Source organism: Mesoplodon bidens (genome assembly GCF_964165515.1).
Source record: "Mesoplodon bidens genome assembly, chromosome: 6".
NCBI lineage: Eukaryota > Metazoa > Chordata > Mammalia > Artiodactyla > Ziphiidae > Mesoplodon > Mesoplodon bidens.
This window is the reverse complement of record NC_138162.1, coordinates 17,699,109-17,717,700: the sequence shown is the minus strand read 5'-3', so window position 1 is coordinate 17,717,700 and position 18,592 is coordinate 17,699,109. Positions and strand designations below refer to the sequence as shown.

General features: G+C 47.8%; 2 protein-coding genes across 9 annotated transcripts in view; one reads left to right on the top strand and one right to left on the bottom strand.

Moving 5' to 3' along the window:
• Window positions 1-18,592, bottom strand: part of ASTN2 (astrotactin 2) — a gene marked incomplete at its 5' end in the record, with an annotated part of 938,059 nt that overhangs the window by 212,398 nt on the left and 707,069 nt on the right. The gene's annotated exons all lie outside the window — the stretch shown is intronic.
• Window positions 7,155-18,550, top strand: TRIM32 (tripartite motif containing 32). Of its 6 annotated transcripts, none has more exons than XM_081237330.1 (2): window positions 7,155-7,220; window positions 15,471-18,550. In XM_081237330.1, the coding sequence occupies exon 2, from the start codon at window positions 15,550-15,552 to the stop codon at window positions 17,509-17,511; it is 1,962 nt and encodes a 653-aa protein (XP_081093456.1). In that variant the 5' UTR covers window positions 7,155-7,220; window positions 15,471-15,549; the 3' UTR covers window positions 17,512-18,550. The 6 variants fall into 6 exon arrangements, with proteins under 6 accessions (XP_081093456.1, XP_081093457.1, XP_081093459.1 ...); XM_081237331.1 differs by having other exon boundaries at window positions 7,161-7,220; window positions 15,468-18,550; XM_081237333.1 differs by lacking the exon at window positions 7,155-7,220 and adding an exon at window positions 7,430-7,516 and having other exon boundaries at window positions 15,468-18,550.

Genomic DNA, 18,592 nt, shown 5'->3' with positions numbered 1-18,592 from the left:
GATAGCAGTGACATGAAAAGAATATGTGGGTAAAGGTGGTGAGGCCTGTTGGGGAAAGGAGACTGCCTCTTAGTCTGCTGCCATCCAGTCCTAAAAGATATCAACTGGGAATTCCCTGGCGGTCCAGCGGTTTGGACTCCGTGCTTTCACTGTCGAGGGCCGGGGTTCAATCCCTGGTCCAGGAACTAAGATCCTGCAAGGTGCGTGGTGCGGGCAAAACAACAACAACAAAAAAAACACCGATGGATGGACAGGGTAATGGTAGCCACGATAAAGAGAAAGCTGCTGAAATCCTGGAGCCAAGAGGGCAGGAGATCTGGACTGGGGTTGATATGTGGGGCTTAGGAGAAATGAAGCACATGGCAAAGCTTCCAGTAGCCCTCACTTCGCATTGAGTCGAGCTGAGGTTGGTGACACCGCACAGGGAATGTTCTCTGAGCAAGCCTTCAATGCCACTAACGTTTACCAAGTCTCTACTCAGTCAGTGTTTGATTACCGCTGACCTTTTGTAACCAGGCAGGATCCTATGGGGCCTTCCCAGAACAGACACCACTCCATCCCCACCCCGCCATGTCCTCCACCTGCCTCTTATTTGTATAAAAATTTTAGCCTCCTAAGGCCTTCTCCGAGTTCCAAAGAGTAAATTTAATCAGAGAAGTGAGAAAATGCAGAAAGAAAGGAAAACAGCAAGCAAGACAAAATAATAATAATTTAGCCATTAAACAAAGTCCAGTACTTTTAGTTCCTCCTCAAGGTCTACAGATAATATTCTGAGCTGTATCCTTTGAGCTGTTCTGCAGATACTGAAACCCCCACCAGGTGGAACAAGTTAACGATATGCTGCCCAGAAGCACAGAGACCCCAGGTGGGTTGGAACCAGAAGGCTGATGATGTTGACTCCGGATTACCTCACCACCAACCAATTAGAAAACTGTCCACAAGCTGATCACACACCCCATAGCCCCCTCCTTCACCCTTTCTTTAAAAACCTTTCCCTGAAACCCACTGGGGAGTTTGGGCCTTCTGAGCACTAACTACCTGGACCCTTTGCTTGGTGCCCTGAAATAAACGCTTCACTTTGCTTCACCACAACCCAGCGTCAGTAGATTGGCTTTACTGCCTGTGGTCAAGTGGACCCAAGTCTGGTTCAGTAACAGTTTGACTATCCACACTAGTTCAAACCACTACAAACTGGATCTGGCCAATGCACGTAAATGTGATGATATTGAAATAAAAATTCAAAATCCTAAACCAGGGCTTCCCTGGTGGCGCAGTGGTTGAGAGTCCGCCTGCCGATGCAGGGGACAGGGGTTCGTGCCCCGGTCCGGGAAGATCCCACGTGCCGCGGAGCGGCTGGGACCGTGAGCCATGGTCGCTGAGCCTGCGCGTCCGGAGCTTGTGCTCCGCAACGGGAGAGGCCACAGCAGTGAGAGGCCCGCGTACCGCAAAAAAAAAAAAAAAAAAAAAAAAAATCCTAAACCAGCTGTTTCCATATCAGCACAAGGAAATAAATCAAACAAACAAAAGAAAGCACAAAGGACATTTATGCAGTTTTACTTGTGATGGTTAAATGTTTAAAGATGAGCTTGTCAACTTGACAAATTCTTATATAGCCAATTTGACAACCATAAAGGCCAGAAAAATATGATTTCAAACATTTTTCCATAAAGTAAATAAAAGATAAAACCTTATATTTAAAAAAAAAATGTTGGAGACCCAGCACAGTCACAAGTATGTATGAACAGACTAAAAGGAAACTTGGTAAGTATTTACATAAATATAATCAATATAATGGTTATATTAGGTGATGGATAAAGCTGACTTTAAAAATTCTCTTGGGCTTCCCTGGTGGCGCAGTGGTTGAGAGTCCGCCTGCCGATGCAGGGGACTCGGGTTTGTGCCCCCGTCCGGGAAGATCCCACGTGCCACGGAGCGGCTGGGCCCGTGAGCCATGGCCGCTGAGCCTGCGCGTCCAGAGCCTGTGCTCTGAAACGGGAGAGGCCACAACAGTGAGAGGCCCGCGTACCACAAAAAAAAAAAAAATTCTCTTTTATGCTGTAAATTTAAATAGAATTCAAACATTTACTGAGTACTTACTAAGTATCAAGTATAGGCTAGGTTGAGAAACCCACAGGGATTGAGTATGACATACAGAGATTGGAGTCAGAGTTTCAGCAGAAAGCAGATAAATGACCGACAGATGTAAGATAAGATATCTATGTAAGATGTACATAGATATGTACATAAGCAGAATGAAAGACCCAGGGAGGGAGAAGAGAAAGGAGGGAGGAAGTGGGGAGAGGGAGAGGGGGAAGGTGGGTGGGAGGGATGGAGCCTCGAAACCAGCCTGTGATAATCTTACCTCCTGATACACACTGTCTGTTATCATCTCTTCCACTTGAGTAACTTGCTTTTAACCAACAGAATACAGCAACATTGAGGGGATGCCACTCCTGTGATGAGGTTACAAAAGGCTGTGACCTCTCTCTTGCTGGTTTTGCTGAAACAAGCTGTCCTGGAATAGCTCCTGTGGCAAGGACCTGAGGGCGCTTTCCAGCCAAAAGCCAGCAGGGAAATGAAGCCTTCAGTCCGACAGCCCTTAAAGAACTGAAACCTGCCAACAACAACCTAAATGATCTTGGAAACCACGCCTCCCTGAAACTTTCAGGGGAGACCCCAGCCCTGGCCAATAACTTGATTGCAGCCTCGTGAGAGACCATGAAGCAGATCTAGCTAAGGTGCGCTCAGCTTCCTGACTCACAGAACCTGTGCGATAAGAAATGTGTGTTGTTTTAAACCACAAAGTTTGGGGGTAATTTGTTATTCCGTGATAGATAAGTAATACAGATAGACAGATATAATTTTCCATTGTTTCATGGAAATGCTAGCAGTTATAAATCTCCAGACTCAGACAAATTTGGTTCGGAGGCATTCGAGTTTTAACGCCTTAGATTTTCTAGCCTATTTTCCATAAACAAGACCTTTATCTTTCTCCTCAGAATTCAGCTGCTAATGTGAGAAGGAAAAGAGAACAATTTGTCAAAATAGTAATAATAATAATAACGACACTAATAGCTATCATTCATAGAGCACTTTTCCAGGAAGTGCTCTAAAAACTAGATCTATTAAATCATCTAAAATTTACAACATTACTATGAGGTAGATAACTACTATTATTCCCACCTTGCAGGGGTGGAAAGTGAAGTACAGAAAGGCTAAGTAAGCTGCCCAAGGTTACACAGCTTGTCAGCTGCAACAATTTACTAAGCATTACTTCCAATCATCTTCTAATCTATTCCCCAAACCTTCCAGGTGGGTGGAATTGCGGTTCCAGCCCAGGTTTGTCTGACTCTGAAGCCCTCTACCACACAATGGTGGACTTAATAAGCAAACTTAATAAATGCAATTCAATGGACATTACTGCATGTTAGGCAATATCCTAATATGTAAGTGCTTAACACCCGTATCTTATTCTGCTCCCAACGGTGCTGTGAATTAACTGTTGTTACCGCCATTTTAAAGGGAATGAAAGAGAGGTTAAACTACAGATCTTATTTGTAAATGGAGAAAACAATGCTTAGCTGATAGGGGGACGTTATCAGTTGAACTGTGTCCCCCAAAAGATATGCTGAAATCCTAACCCCCAGTATGTCAGTACGTGACTCTATTTAAAAATAGGGTCGTTGCAGATGCAATTAGTTAAGATGAAGACATACTGGAATTTTAATTGGGTAACATAGAGGTCATAATCTAATAGGACCGGTGTCCTTATAAGAAGACACAGGTATGGATGCAAAATGTCGCCTATATCAGGAGACAAAGAATGTTGCAGCCATCAAGCCAGCAGCCACTGAAGCCACCCCCACCTGTGCACCCTGAGGGGCTTCAGGATGGAGAAAAGCAGGATACTGGCCCCAGATAGTTAAGGTGCATATCAAAGGAATGATTTCAATCAGCCCAGACTCTTGCATCTTCTCATAAATAAAAAAAGCACTAAATTCATTAACTTGAAAAGTCTGGTTTTCTTTAACTAACAGTCATCTTTTGATGTTCAGATTACCTGGTTTTGGTTGCAAAACTCCTACATATCCTGGCTCCTCCCTTACCTCTTGGGAGCAGTCCCATAGAGCTATCTGAGAGGCTGTCTTCTGGGCTTAAGTGCCCAGATTGTCCGCCAAATAAAATATAATTCTCAACTTTTAGGTTATGCATTTTTTTCAGTCGACACAGACACACAAAGAGAGGAGAATGCCATGGAAAGACAGAGACATACAGGGAGAAAATGACCATGTGAAGCCGAAGCAGAGACTGGAGTTATGCTACCATAAACCAAGGAACACCTGGGGCCCCCAGAAGCTGGAAGAAGGAAGGAAGGATCCTCCCTAGAGACTTCAGAGAAAGCCTTGCCCCATTGCCACCTTGATTTCAGACCTCTAGCCTCCAGAACTGTGAGGGAATAAATTTCTCTGTTTTAAAACACTCAGTCCGTGACACTTTGTTACTACAGCCCAAGCAAACTGATACAGGTGGTTTAAATGTTAAATGAAAAACAAAAGTTATTGTCAAATGCTAAATAAAGTACTCCACAAAGAGTATTTTTTAAATGTCTCCGTCTATGAGGAAAACTAATCATGTGTCAAGGGTATGCAAAGTCACAGGATTAAAATACGTGCATTTTCCCAGGGTGTTTATTTTACTCTGAGATTTTTGTGGGAAGCATGGTAATTAACTGGTAAGTAATTTACACATTTTTTAAAGGCAAACATATTTTTTTTAAGAGAAAAGAAACGGTTTGTTGTTGTTGTTGTTTTTTGAAAGCACGATTGGACTATATCCCCAGACTGTCAGGGGTACCATTAGCTCCTCTCTATGATAGGGGAAAGGTCAGTAAAAAAAAATATGATGAGTCCTGAATTGAGACTTTGTGCTTGTAACTGTGGTTTTCATCAAACAGAGTGCTAACTCCCCACCTTGTCTAAGAAGGGGGTATAAGTGAGGTCTCAAGGCTGGGAATAAACAGTTTGACAGTAACTCTCCCATCTCCCCAACCTGCAACACAGTGGTTGGTAGAAGAACCCCAGGCTTCTGTCCAGAGAGGCTCCTTGCCATTCTGGTGAAACAGGCTGCACTAAGTCTCCAACATGGCAGAAACCCAGGGCAGACGGCAGTCCCTCTTTTTTGCTGGCAATGCTACTCAGAACAGCTCACCTGAGGGTCTTTGCCTTGACAGGATCATGATCTGTGGTCATAATGACAGGCACCATTTGCCTCATTTTCCTTGAATTCCTAAATATCATCTCTCTTCTCTTTTGAGGCTTAAAAACAAACCTTACTTAATAAAGTATCAATAGAAAGATAGCTGGTGTCATAAAATGTGGGTAGTCTTTGGATGGTGGTTTGGAGCATGTCATGAGCCTAACTGGCCTTGATTTGTACTCCAGCCCTGCCACTTCCCAAAAGGTGACTGTAGGCAAGCCATTTAATCTTGCTGAGTCTCGGCTGCCTCTTTTGTAAGATAAAGCTACTGATGCCTACTTGAATCATTGCTGAAAAGATTCATTGTGACATAGGACAGTATCTATGGAGTGTCTGGTATATTGCTGGTGTTCAAAAAATGGTCCGCTCTTATTCGATTGACCCCACTGAGTCATTCCGCAGCTGGACTAACTCTAGGTTAGCCAGGGGATGTGATTTGCCTAAGGTCACGTTTCTGAGTCTGACTCACTCAGCAACTTCTGCATGCTGGGCACAGTGCTAACAGAGATGACAACCAGCAGGCAGTGTCCTTCAGGGAGTTCACAGCCCACTGGTGACAACTGCAGGGAAGTGGGTAATTAAAATCCAACCTGGTATATGCTTTGTGAGAAATCATCAAATTGCAAGTACTTGCTGGGCATGCAGTGAGCATACCCTTAGTTAAATGCAAACCACTATATATTAATAATCTCGGTTAACCCTATAGCAAACCTCATCTCCATTTAGAAATAAAGAGGGACTTCCCTGGCGGTCCCTTGGTTAAGACTCCGTCCTTCCACTGCAGGGGGCACAGGTTCTATCCCTTGTCGGTGAACTAAGATCTCTCATGCCCCATGGTGCAGCCCCCCCGCCAAAAAAAAGGGCCGAGAGGTTAAGAGTGTGGGTTCTCAGAATCAGGTTCCAATCTTATCAATTTGGGGCCCTGTTATTCAATTACCGTGGCATCAGTTGCTTATCTCATAGGGTGATTATGAAGACTAAGTGAACTATGCACGTGAAGTGTTTAGCAGCAGCCAGACAGTTTCGTTATTGTTTTTGTTTGTTGTTTTATCCTCGTGAAGGGTCACATTATCTACCCGGGATGTCACATCCAAGCCCATCCTCCTTCAAACTCCTTCCTACTCCTAAGCTATACTATATGGTCACCTGCAGGAGCCTGTAGTTGGCCCCAAACGACCCAGGGTCCTCGCCAGACAACAGGCTAGACCATGGCTTACCTGCGAAGACTCTTACCCCTCCTGGCTCCCCCCACACGAGACTTGGCTTTGCGCTCCTGGGTAGCTTCTACAGAGGATGTAGAGTGTGCTCTCCTATCTACCTCTGCTGTCGGCCTCCCAGCTGAGTAGGAGTAAGAATCCTTCACGAGAGCAATTTGTTCATCAGATAAGCTTATCTCTAGGCTGCTGCGGTGTGTCACAGGGAGAACTGAGGGGCCCGAAGAGCTACCTTCTCAAGCGCGTCCAGGTTCTGTGCTTGCCCCAGAGTGGATGTTGTATTGTCTCCTTGGCCCATTTCTCAGACGGCAAAGCTGAGGTGGAGCGAGGCCTTTCTGAGGGGTGCCAAGGCTTGGCTGAGGAACACTCCTGAAGGCCTGGAGGCCATGGTTTAGCAAAGGGGTTGACACAGATTGGGGTCAGACACGTGAGTTCTGGTTTAGCTCCCGACTTGCTGAGTGAACTTGGGCCTCAGTTTCTTTAACCGTACAACGGTGACAGAAAGCTGAACTACGTGTTCCCCAGACACCTCGTTCTTTCCAGAGGGCTCGCCGCCACCCGGCCGCTGGGCCGCGAGCTCGGGCCCCGCTGCCTACAAGCCCCAGCATGCGTGGGGGGAGGCGGGGCGCAGTGACGGACAGGCGGCTCTGCGAATTGGCGCCCGCCAAGGGGCGCGCGTTGGCGCGTGCGCAGAGCGCGGCGGGCGGGTGGGCTGGCAGCGGTGGACGCGTCGGAGCCGCGGGCGGTCAGGTAGGGGGCGGGATGGACAGTGGGGGACGCGGGACCGAGGCCGGAGTCGCGGGCGGTGGCTGACGAGCGGCGCGGGGGGCTGTGCCGGCGTGCAGCGGCCGGCCCACGCCAGAATGGCAGGGTCTGGGGGACCGGATCTGAGGAGTGGGACCGGGGTGGGGGTGGGGCTGCGCGGGGGCAGGCTCGGGAGGCGGCGGGGCTCCGAGACGGGGCTGAGGAGCTCGGAGCAAATGCGGCCGGGAGGGGAGAGAGGGACTCTGAGAAGAGTCGTGGTGCAGCATCTCGGGAGGTATGAGGTAATGTGGGGCCCTGGGGAGAGACGGGTGCAGCATCTGGGAGACGGGAGGGGATCTGAAGGCCCTCGAGGGACCAGGGGTGCAGAATCTCGGAAATATGTAGGAATGGTGGAGCCTTGGTGAGGTTTGGGGTGCAGAATCTCAGGAGGCTTGAGGGAGTCTGGGGGCACTAGGCTTTGGGGCGGGGGGCGAGATCTGAGGTCAGAGGGAGCAGGGTCCGGGGCTATCCTCATGGCTGAGGAGGAAGCGTTTTCCCGAGTGGAATCTGGGGAAGAATGAGGGGCTGAGTTCGTGCGGGAAGCAGTATCTGGTCGGCAAAGAGAAGAGACCTGCCTAAGGTTTGAAGCGACAGAAGACACGGGTGGGCAAAAGAGGAAGGAGCAGGGCTTGAGGGCGGGGCAGGATTCCTGATGGCATGCAGGGGGTGGAGGCTCCGCTTGAGGGCGGGCACACATCTGAGGTGTGGGACTGGGGTGTTCAACTGTGATGCAGGGCTGAAGGCTGCAGAGGTTTGGAAACAGATTAAAGGATCTGTGTCAGAGGGATTCAGGGCACGAGTGAGCAGCTGGTGAGGCTGGCAGGGTAGAGCCCGAAAGGCTGGAATTCTGTATTGTAGGCGAGTTGGGAATGGGATTTAGGAAGGGTTGAACGGTGGGGTGGAGAGGTACTGATTGGACTGTACAATTAAGAGACTGAATAGAGTCGTGGATGGGTGTCTAGGGCCGCTAAAGGAATTTTCCTGAAGTCTCTGCATGGGAAGCAAGGGGAGTTCTGGGGATCCAAAGACCTGGAAGTAATGTATGAAACTGTATATGAGTGTATGAAGTTGAGCAGAGTTCAGGGGTCCAGCAAGAAAGTCGTAAGCCTTTGAGCTCAGGACTCCTGAAGGAGCCTGACTGCCTGTGAGGGGCAGAACCTCCCTCAATTATTAGCCAGAGATCCCTTATCATGAGGCAGCCGTGGTACGACCACTGACTCCACTCTGAACCCCAGACCTGCTGAAAGTGGTAGGCTTCGGGGGTGGGGTGGGGAAAGAGAGTGGTCAGTGGAATCATAAGGCAGGAGACTCTTCAAGGTCATCTGTCCAAGCCCCGCTTTGCCTGTCCCTTCAAGCTGTGGGGACAGCTAGTGTGTGAGACTTCCAGGGGATGAGTGGAACATGATCTCAAGTCTTATTTTCCTTATCAGTGATATAAGTAGATTGGGTTAATCCCACATGAGGTGTTTGAACTGGGAGAGAGACAAGAAAAGGGCATCTCAGATGCATTGAGCATTTAGTCCTGGGCCAAGTTCTAAAGAAATGGTTCCTAACTGGCAGTGGTTTTGCCCCCCAGGGGACATCTGGCAATGTCTGGAGCCATTTTTGGCTGTTATAGTTGGGGTGGGGAGGACTACTGCCCGCTCGTAGGTGACACCAGGGACGCTGTTAAGCACCCTACAGCACACGGAACAGTCCTCACAACAAAGAAGTATCGGGTCCAGAATGTCAGTATTGCCAAAGTTGAACTCTGCGCCAGAGTCAGATATCCTGGATTCCGATCTCGCTCTGTCTTGAATGAGTTACTTAACCTTCCTGTGCCTGGCTCTTCATCTGTAAAATGGGGTTAATAACAGGACCTACACCACAGATTATTGTGATGACTCAGTGAAGTAAATCAGAGTGCTTCATGTCTGGTGCATAGTAAATGCTCAACATTTAGTAATATTTCATTTTCATATCTACTTTCTTACTCGTTTTCATAACAGCCCTACTAAGTAGGTGCTACAATGTCCAGTTTTACACATAAGGAGACTAAGGCTTAGGCAGTGACTTGTCTAAGGTTCCACAGCTAGAGATGGCAAAGGTAGGTTCATATTCAGATCTCTGTAATCCTGTATATTCTCTCTTCCCTTGCTTCTTCTTTGCTGGGGCCTGCCTGGTCTTACTGTCTATCTCAGCTCATTCCCCTCTAATGAAAGGATGGCCCAGTGAGTATGACAGGATGGCCCAGTGAGTATCGCTGAGTATCAGATTGAACTGTAAAGGGAATAAATCCATCTGATTAGGTAGGGAGTAGCCCTGGACTTTGTTCTTGATCTGCTCTTAGGCCAGGACCAGTGGGTAGATAAGGAGAGGACCTTGAGGTTAGCAGACAGGATGAGGTGCAGGAGACTAGAGGGTGAGGTATGGAGGCCATTGGCTTGAAAAAACACTTCATAGCAGGGACCGAGGCTGAAGGCATCCATACTCTGGAAAGTAACTCCTGTTCTGAATGATCTCTTGTGGGCTTCTTTCCCTTAGAACAGAATGACAGCATTTGCTCTGTCAACTCCAGGACTAGCTATAGCATTGCTGAAACCAGCTCAGAAACATAGTAGGACTGCATCAGAAGGCCAGAGACTTAGCTGGAATATCCACACACAGCCCTAAGGAAGATATGTAATGGAAATGGAATCAGCCTGGGAATCAGAGGCTTAAAGTTCAAAATCTTTCCCCTGCTGCTAATTTACTAGGTGATCTTGGACAAGTACTTGCCCTTATCAGCTTCAATCTATTGAAAACACGAATAGCTACCACTTATTGAGTGCTTATTGCGTGCATTATCTCAGTGAATCCTGCCAATGATCCTGCTAATAATCTAGGTGCTATTCTACATTTTACAGATGAGAAAACTAGTAGGTTAAATGATTTACCCAAGTCTCCATAGCAAGTTGCAAAGCAGGGATGTGAGCCCAGATCTGTCTGACTCATAAGTTACATTATACTAGTTTTAGTAGAAAGGCTTTTTCGATACTTAAGAGCCCATACACTCATGTCTGGAGAGTGCTTGGTGGTCAAAAGTTTACAAGGCCCTTGAGGTGGATCATTGTCCATGCACACGGATGTGCTGCCTCTTTGACACTACGACCTCCATTAGGTTCTTCTAGTGGAACAATCAGATTAGAAATCCATTCCCAGGTACCTTTACCAGCCTCTCAACCAGAGTGCCTAGAGCTAATGGTAGCCTCATCAGCTAGGAAGCCATAATACATCTTTTGCGTGGCTGTGGTTTTATGGCTGGGCGTTGACACACCTGGATTTGAATCTCACTTCTACTACTTTGCAGCTTTGAGACCTTGGACAGGTTGCTTTTCTTTGAGCCTAGTTTCCTTATTTATAAAGAGGAATAAAACATACTTCACGTAGTTATTATGAGAAGAAGAGGTAATGTGTAAAAGGTGCCTGACGTTCAGTAAATGGCAGTTTTATGAGAGGTAGCAATTATGAGAGGATGGTGAGGCTGGAAGGGGACTGAGTATTGCTTTGCCAAATTTCCTTGAACCTAAGCAGCTCCCACTGGTCTCCCCCAAATTCCCATCCCCTCTTGTACCTTTCCCAGGATCTGCTTCCTGATCCTTTAATCAAAAGCTCACGGTTAAATGTGCATATGCTGTATGCAGAGAAACAAACTGAGAGTAGGGTGGGTCGAGATCAGTTGGAAGTCCCCCGAGAAGACTGCTGATTTTCCCCTTGTCCTATATTCTTTGAGTCTCACTGGCAGCATTGCACATGTTTGTGGAAGATTCAGGGGATCCTTTCTAGGTCCTGCAGTTTTGGGGGAAGACAGAGAAGTGTTTTTTTTTGGTTTTTTCCAGCAAACTCTATTATTGATTTAGAGTTTTAGCTAAAGGTTTTTTTTCACTACAGACATGCCCTTCTGGGTTGTTTTGTGTGTCCCATAGTGGTACAGCTTTGGGGTCATGCCTGCATTTCCCGATGAGCCCCTACTTGCGGAGTTTATCTTAGCTGTTGGCAGGTACCTTAAATGCCCTGAGTAATGTAACATTAGGAATCCTCTCCCACACACAGAACTGGGTGAGTGTCAGATGAGGACCTCACTGACTTTCTTAAAGTCAGCCCTGTAGCCACTCCTGGAGAGTGACCACTGGTGGCAGGGAGATGGTTATGCACTTGCTTCGCATTCCATTCAAATGCTGGAGGAATAAACAAAGTTTAGGAAGCTGTCATGAAAGGAAATGTGATAAGCCTTGCGAAAAACCCAGTCAAACCAGGGGACTGTGAAAGAAGTAGGATGGACCTGTGTGTCCTGTGAACGGAAATGCAGGTGCTGTTTCACATGTTTTCTAGTTTTTATGTGAACTCTGTTCCTGTCTGTTTTTGCTCAAAATTATATCTCCAGTGTTTTCATGGGGCTGGACTCATAGTAGGTGCTCAGTAAAGACTGGTTGTTTAATTAATTTCTTAAAGTCCTGCAGTTTTGCTCATAGCTTAAGCCCCCCAAGGGGCTAACAGGTTTAGGGAACAGAGACATCTAGAGAACTATCCCATGGTGGGGATTCAACCACTGGATGGCAATTTGAAACCTTAGGTCATCTCTAATCCTTTGATTTTGAGAACAGATAAAACAATCTCCAGGGAAGGTTCAGAATTTTAATTTTTGAAGTGTATTATCTGATATCTTCGATACTGTCTGCCTTTTGAAAAGTGCCTGTTCATTCCTTCTCACTGGCTGGGTGGTCGCCACCACAACCACTGCTGCTGCTCCTGCTATTACTAAAATCTATTTTTTATTGCATAATTACTTTAATGCCCCTCTTGGTATTTTCTGAACAAGAGAAGTTGTGAATTCATTTGCCAGTTTCTAACATGGATATCTAGTGTCCTCAATCAAATTCCTTCAAAGCTGACAGGTTATTAATCTTTATGTGCCTTTATATGCCATAAAAGGAAAGATTCTTCATCCTTTCAAATGCAGCTTGTAAACTAAATGCTTTGTTGATACTAGTACTAGTTGTTATAATGTTAATACTGTTCCTGATTGTTACTAAAATTATGATAAATAGCAGTTTTTCATTGCATACCTACCAGTTTCCAGACTAAGCACTTTATATGGATTATTATCACAGTAACCGTTTTATACAGTAAGAAATTATCATCACAGTAACTATAAAGTTAGTTATCTTCTATAAAGTAAGAAAACAGGTTTAGTGAGATTAAGTAACTTGCTTCCTGTCCCACAACTTGTAAATGCCATGCTGATTTGATCCCAGTTCTCTCTGACTTCAAGGTTCATGGGTTTTTGTTTTTGTTGTGCTACCCTTGTTATTTATGTCATAGACTGGGGAAAGCCTAGTGGTGCCAGAAGCAGCTAGATCAGCTAGGGTATGACTACAGTATTTTCCTGAGTCTTACGGCAGCTGGAGCAAACACAGCTTAAGGGGTAGATTCTCATCTGAAGCTGAATCAGAGCTGGGCTAGTATCAGTATGGGGTGCGCAGTACTAATCATGAGATCAAATAAATTGGTGGGGGTGGGCAGTAAGCTGAGGTGAGGGGTCAAGAGTTGACGGTACAAAGTGCACAACAGGAAATATGTTCAAAGTATCGGGAAGGCAGCCAGAATTGTAAATAACATGTTGAGGGTTCATTCTGATTGGTTTTAGATTTTATAGCTGGCAGAAAATGGGCAGCTAACTTAAAGACTTGGGATGATAAGACAATTCCTTTCACACGTCCGTCTTTTCAAGGGAAACTGAGTTCAAATTGACTTTCCACCTGAATCCTTCTCGGTGTTAACAGTAACGACCAGCTAGCTGTATCCTTCTGCAAGAGAGGGGCTGTATCTGCCGGTCCCACAGCCTCAGACCTAGAAAAGGCCTGAACCATGTCTCCCATTTCTGCAACCTGGGAACACCACTTTCAGCGGAAGCCTAGCCTGATAGGCAGCTGCCTCCACACCTGACGCTTTATTGATGGGACGTCACGTTTCCTGGCAAAGCATGGCAGCTTTAGGAAAGGAATCCTTGACATTCTCTTTTGCCTCAGAGAGCCTAGTGAAGCTGCATACAGCTGAGATATTTTGGGGAATGGACGTGGGCATAGTAAATTCATTTTTTAAAGTGGATGGCTTAAACAGGGAGGCAGGAAGCTTTTTAATTGAAGGAGGTGGTATGATATTCCAGAAAACTGGAGAAAGAATTTGCTGGTACTTTTACAAGTTGGCAGACTTGTTTAATTAGCTGATCTGCAGTGCCAGTTCTGAGAAGAACAGATGTCCCTGTGCACTGTAAAGTAACATGCTCTGGATCCAGATACCAAATGTTGCCCTCAGTCTGTTGTCCCAGATGATGGAAGAGAGAACTGAAGCTATTGGTTTGGAATTGAGGAGGTTTGCATGGGTCCTGAGCTGAGGTTTCTATCAGTGTTTCTATATGACTGCAGCCAGACCCGTGACATGTAAGCATTCAGCGTTCACAGCTTAGTCACATGGATAGTCCCATGAGACCTTTTAGGTTCATGGTATGTGGTAATGTGTTATTTTGTTGAGGCATGGATTTGAGTCATAAGAGGTTGCCAGGCTGGTGTGTGGGAGTGGGTCACTCAGCTAATAGAGCAATCTAACCCACTCTAGAGCAGCTAAAGCTCATGATTCTTAATTGTGGAGACAATTCTATGCTGTTAGGCAGCATTTCTCAGAGTATGGTAAGTGTTGTATGACGGGGAAAAAAAAAGCTTGAAGTAATGTTGGGTTAAATAAAGTTAAAGATATCTGCACTGCATGGTTCTACCATGTTTGCACCATGTGACCTTGAGCCAGTTTTTCTGAGCCTTAGCTTCCTCATCTGTAAAATAGGGTAATGAAAATAGTACTTACATCATAGGGTCATATGAGTATTAAATGAGATTAAGTATGTGGAGCGTCTAGCATGGTATCTAGCACATAGTAAGCACTACATGTATACTCTCTCCTTTCCAGTAGAAGGAAAGTGGGATTTCAGGGAGGTTGGATTGACTTTAGACAGACTGTGCATGTCTGCTCCAGAATATCGGTCAGACTGTGATACGAAGCTAAATATGGGGAAATTTGTAACACGTATCTCCGCGCTGACTCTCCTTCTTTTCTATGGGTGGAGAAAGAATTAATGACACTTACAAAGCTTTTCTCAGCTTGCTGCATGGCCCCGAAAACCAAGCTAACTGGTCTTCCTCCTCCTTCTTCTCGAAGGTTGACCATCCGCAGATCACAAGACTGCACAGGTGCAGCTGTAGGATTTGCATTTAAGAAGGGCTGAATTTATCCTTGTGCCTCACCTTGCTAGACCTATTCATTCTTTTTTTTTTTTTTTCTTTTTGCGGTACGCGGGCCTCTCACTGTTGTGGCCTCTCCCGTTGCGGAGCACAGGCTCCGGATGCGCAGGCCCAGCGGCCATGGCTCACGGGCCCAGCCGCTCCGCGGCATATGGGATCCTCCCAGACCGAGGCACGAACCCGTATCCCCTGCATCGGCAGGCGGACTCTCAACCACTGCGTCACCAGGGAGGCCCCCTATTCATTCTTATTTGGGGTATAAACTGACATTGACATAAGGCTGCAGAGAGAGCACTGGGATCTCTGTGGTTCTACTTGGTGAGCATATGTGGATCGAGGAGCGTGGGAGGATTCATGGCAGGTACGGCTTGTAGGAGGGGGTATTTCAGGCCAAAACTAAGTCCCTGATAAGGGACTGCCATTTCTCCAATCATCCGGGCTTGAGTCTTTGGCTGTCTTAGCGCTACCACTTCCCCACCCCCATCCCCTCAGCTAACCAATCTTAGTGATCGTACTTATGGAATATTGCTCACATGCATCTTCCTTCCATTTCCACCACCTGCTCCCTAGTTCAGGCTCCCTGTAACTTTCGCCAGGCAGTTTTGCCGTAGCTTCCACACTAGTTTCTCTGCCTTTTCCCCCGCTGCATTCAAGCCTTGATCCTATTAGTTCCCGGCTCCAAAACATGCATTGTTTCTCTGTGTTCATCGGAATGAAGTTCCAAGGTCTCGTTTGGGCTGTGAAGACTTCTCATAATCATTCCCCAGTTTATCTTTCCAAACCAGTCAGTGACTGAACTGAGTGATGGTAGCCATTCTCTAAATGTTTCTTGAGTGATTTAACTCGTAGCGGCAGTGGAATAATGGCTTCCTTTTCTCTTTAGCAGGATCCAGCCCTCTGGAGCATGAACACTAAGCTGTTCGGTCCTGGGCTGTGCTAGCAGAGGCCCCTTCAAAGCAACAGCCATGGCTGCGGCGGCAGCTTCTCACCTGAACCTGGATGCCCTGCGGGAAGTGCTGGAATGCCCCATCTGCATGGAGTCCTTCACGGAGGAGCAGCTGCGGCCCAAGCTCCTGCACTGCGGCCATACCATCTGCCGCCAGTGCCTGGAGAAGCTACTGGCCAGTAGCATCAATGGCGTCCGCTGTCCCTTTTGCAGCAAGATTACCCGCATAACCAGCCTGACCCAGCTGACGGACAACCTGACGGTGCTGAAGATCATTGACACGGCTGGGCTCAGTGAGGCCGTGGGGCTGCTCATGTGCCGGTCGTGCGGGCGGCGGCTGCCCCGGCAGTTCTGCCGAAGCTGCAGCGTGGTGTTGTGTGAGCCCTGCCGGGAGGCGGACCACCAGCCTCCTGGCCACTGTACGCTCCCTGTCAAAGAAGCAGCTGAGGAGCGGCGTCGGGACTTTGGAGAGAAGTTGGCCCGTCTGCGGGAGCTCATGGGGGAGCTGCAGCGCCGGAAGGTGGCCTTGGAAGGAGTCTCCAGGGACCTTCAGGCGAGGTACAAAGCAGTCCTCCAGGAGTACGGGCACGAGGAGCGCAGGGTCCAGGAGGAGCTGGCGCGCTCCCGGAAGTTCTTCACGGGCTCGCTGGCCGAGGTTGAGAAGTCTAACAGTCAGGTGGTAGAAGAGCAGAGCGACCTGCTCAACGTCGCCGAGGTGCAGGCTGTGTCTCGCTGTGACTACTTCCTGGCCAAGATCAAGCAGGCAGACGTAGCACTGCTGGAAGAGACAGCCGACGAGGAGGAGCCGGCGCTCACTGCCAGCCTGCCCCGGGAGCTCACCCTGCAGGACGTGGAGCTGCTCAAGGTCGGCCACGTCGGCCCCCTCCAAATCGGGCAGGCAGCTAGGAAGCCCCGGACGGTCAACATGGAAGACTCCTGGGCCGTGGAGGCTGCAGCCTCTGCTCCCTCTTCCTCCGTCACATTTCGAGAGATGGACACGAGCCCCGAGGAAGTGGCTGCTAGCCCTAGGGCCTCGCCTGCTAAGCAGCGGGGCTCTGACACAGCCGCCAGCATCCAGCAGTGCCTCTTTCTCAAGAAGATGGGGGCCAAAGGCAGCACTCCAGGCATGTTCAACCTTCCAGTCAGTCTCTACGTGACCAGTCAAGGCGAAGTGCTGGTTGCTGACCGTGGCAACTACCGTATACAAGTCTTCACCCGCAAAGGCTTTTTGAAGGAGATCCGCCGCAGCCCCAGCGGCATTGATAGCTTTGTGCTGAGCTTCCTTGGGGCTGACTTGCCCAATCTCACTCCTCTCTCAGTTGCCATGAACTGCCATGGGCTGATTGGTGTGACTGACAGCTATGACAACTCCCTCAAGGTATACACCTTGGATGGCCACTGCGTGGCCTGTCACAGGAGCCAGCTGAGCAAACCCTGGGGCATCACAGCCCTTCCATCTGGCCAGTTTGTGGTAACTGATGTGGAAGGTGGAAAGCTCTGGTGCTTCACTGTTGACCGAGGAGCAGGGGTGGTCAAATACAGCTGCCTCTGCAGTGCTGTGCGGCCCAAGTTTGTCACCTGTGACGCCGAAGGCACTGTCTACTTCACCCAGGGCTTGGGCCTCAATCTGGAGAATCGCCAGAACGAGCACCACCTGGAGGGTGGCTTCTCCATCGGCTCTGTGGGCCCTGACGGGCAGCTGGGCCGCCAGATTAGCCACTTCTTCTCGGAGAACGAGGATTTCCGCTGCATTGCTGGCATGTGTGTGGATGCCCGTGGTGATCTCATCGTGGCTGACAGTAGCCGCAAAGAAATTCTCCACTTTCCTAAGGGTGGGGGCTATAGCGTCCTGATTCGAGAGGGGCTCACCTGTCCAGTGGGCATCGCCCTCACACCTAAGGGGCAGCTGCTGGTCTTGGACTGTTGGGATCATTGCATCAAGATTTACAGCTACCATCTGAGAAGATATTCTACCCCTTAGGGGCTGGGAAATAGCAGTTTCTTCGGCTCCCCGAGCAACCTCCCTTCCCTATTCCTTGGTTGTTGGTGGTACTGTAGTGTAGACCTGGCCTGTGTCCTGATTCCAGCTGGCTAGTCCTAGAAGTTTAGAAGCTCTGTCTTCTAGAGTTTTTCATCTGCATTATCTCCTCGCCTAGGTTTAGAGCTTTAACAGATGCATTACCCCAAATAGGACACACGATATGAGGTTAGCTGATGTTTCATTAGGACTTAGGCACTTCTAAGGCTTCAGCAGAGAGCCTCTTTCCCCTGTATTTGAAATTTTCCCGTGTATTGAACCCTAGTTGATTTTCCTCTCTTTTGGCTTTGATAACTCTGGTCCACTATTTCCTTCCTGTTGTAACATGCTCCATCTGTGACACTTTCTCTTCAGCTCTGCTGCGTTTAGTGTGCATGCATTTAGTGGGATCTACCCCACCTTTCAGTGACACTCCAGACATCATATTCCTGTGGCATGATGTCTCAGGTCTGACCACCTTTACCAGTGTGAAAGACCATTCATTTCGTGCCACCATGGGAGCTATACAGTCCCTTTGGGAAGCAATACCTCTTGGCTCTGGGGGTTTTGTGCCATCTTGGATTGGTCTGTAATTGGCAGATGTGACAGAGAATGGATTGACCCTCGTTGGTGCCGAAGCCTTTAGCCTGGAAATCGCTTGCCTCTTAAAGGAGCATGTGGATTGGAATTATGCCAAAGCATAGGAAGTTGGAAATAAAAATAAATGCTAATATAGTCAGCAGACGTTCTTGAATAGTCTCTAGAGCGCATCATTTTTCATATTACCTCTCTCCACTGACCTGTGCTAGGAGTCGTCTGTGGAATTGTACAACACGCGCCAGGGCCAACAAAGTGGGGAGGTGGACACATCTCATTTTCATTGCTAAAGCAAAACTGTTTGGTCCTTATTCTGTATTTTCCTCAAGTCAGTGCATAATATTTGGTTTGGGGATTTATTTCCATTCCTCTATCAAGCATTAACTAATTGATCATTGTTTCTTCATCTCTGGTATTCATGTCTTTTAATTGAATATGGAATTTGGGG

What these genes read in the sequence shown, in the direction of transcription:
- TRIM32 (XM_081237330.1), top strand. Translation starts at nt 15,550, where the DNA reads ATGGCTGCGGCGGCAGCTTCTCACCTGAACCTGGATGCCCTGCGGGAA.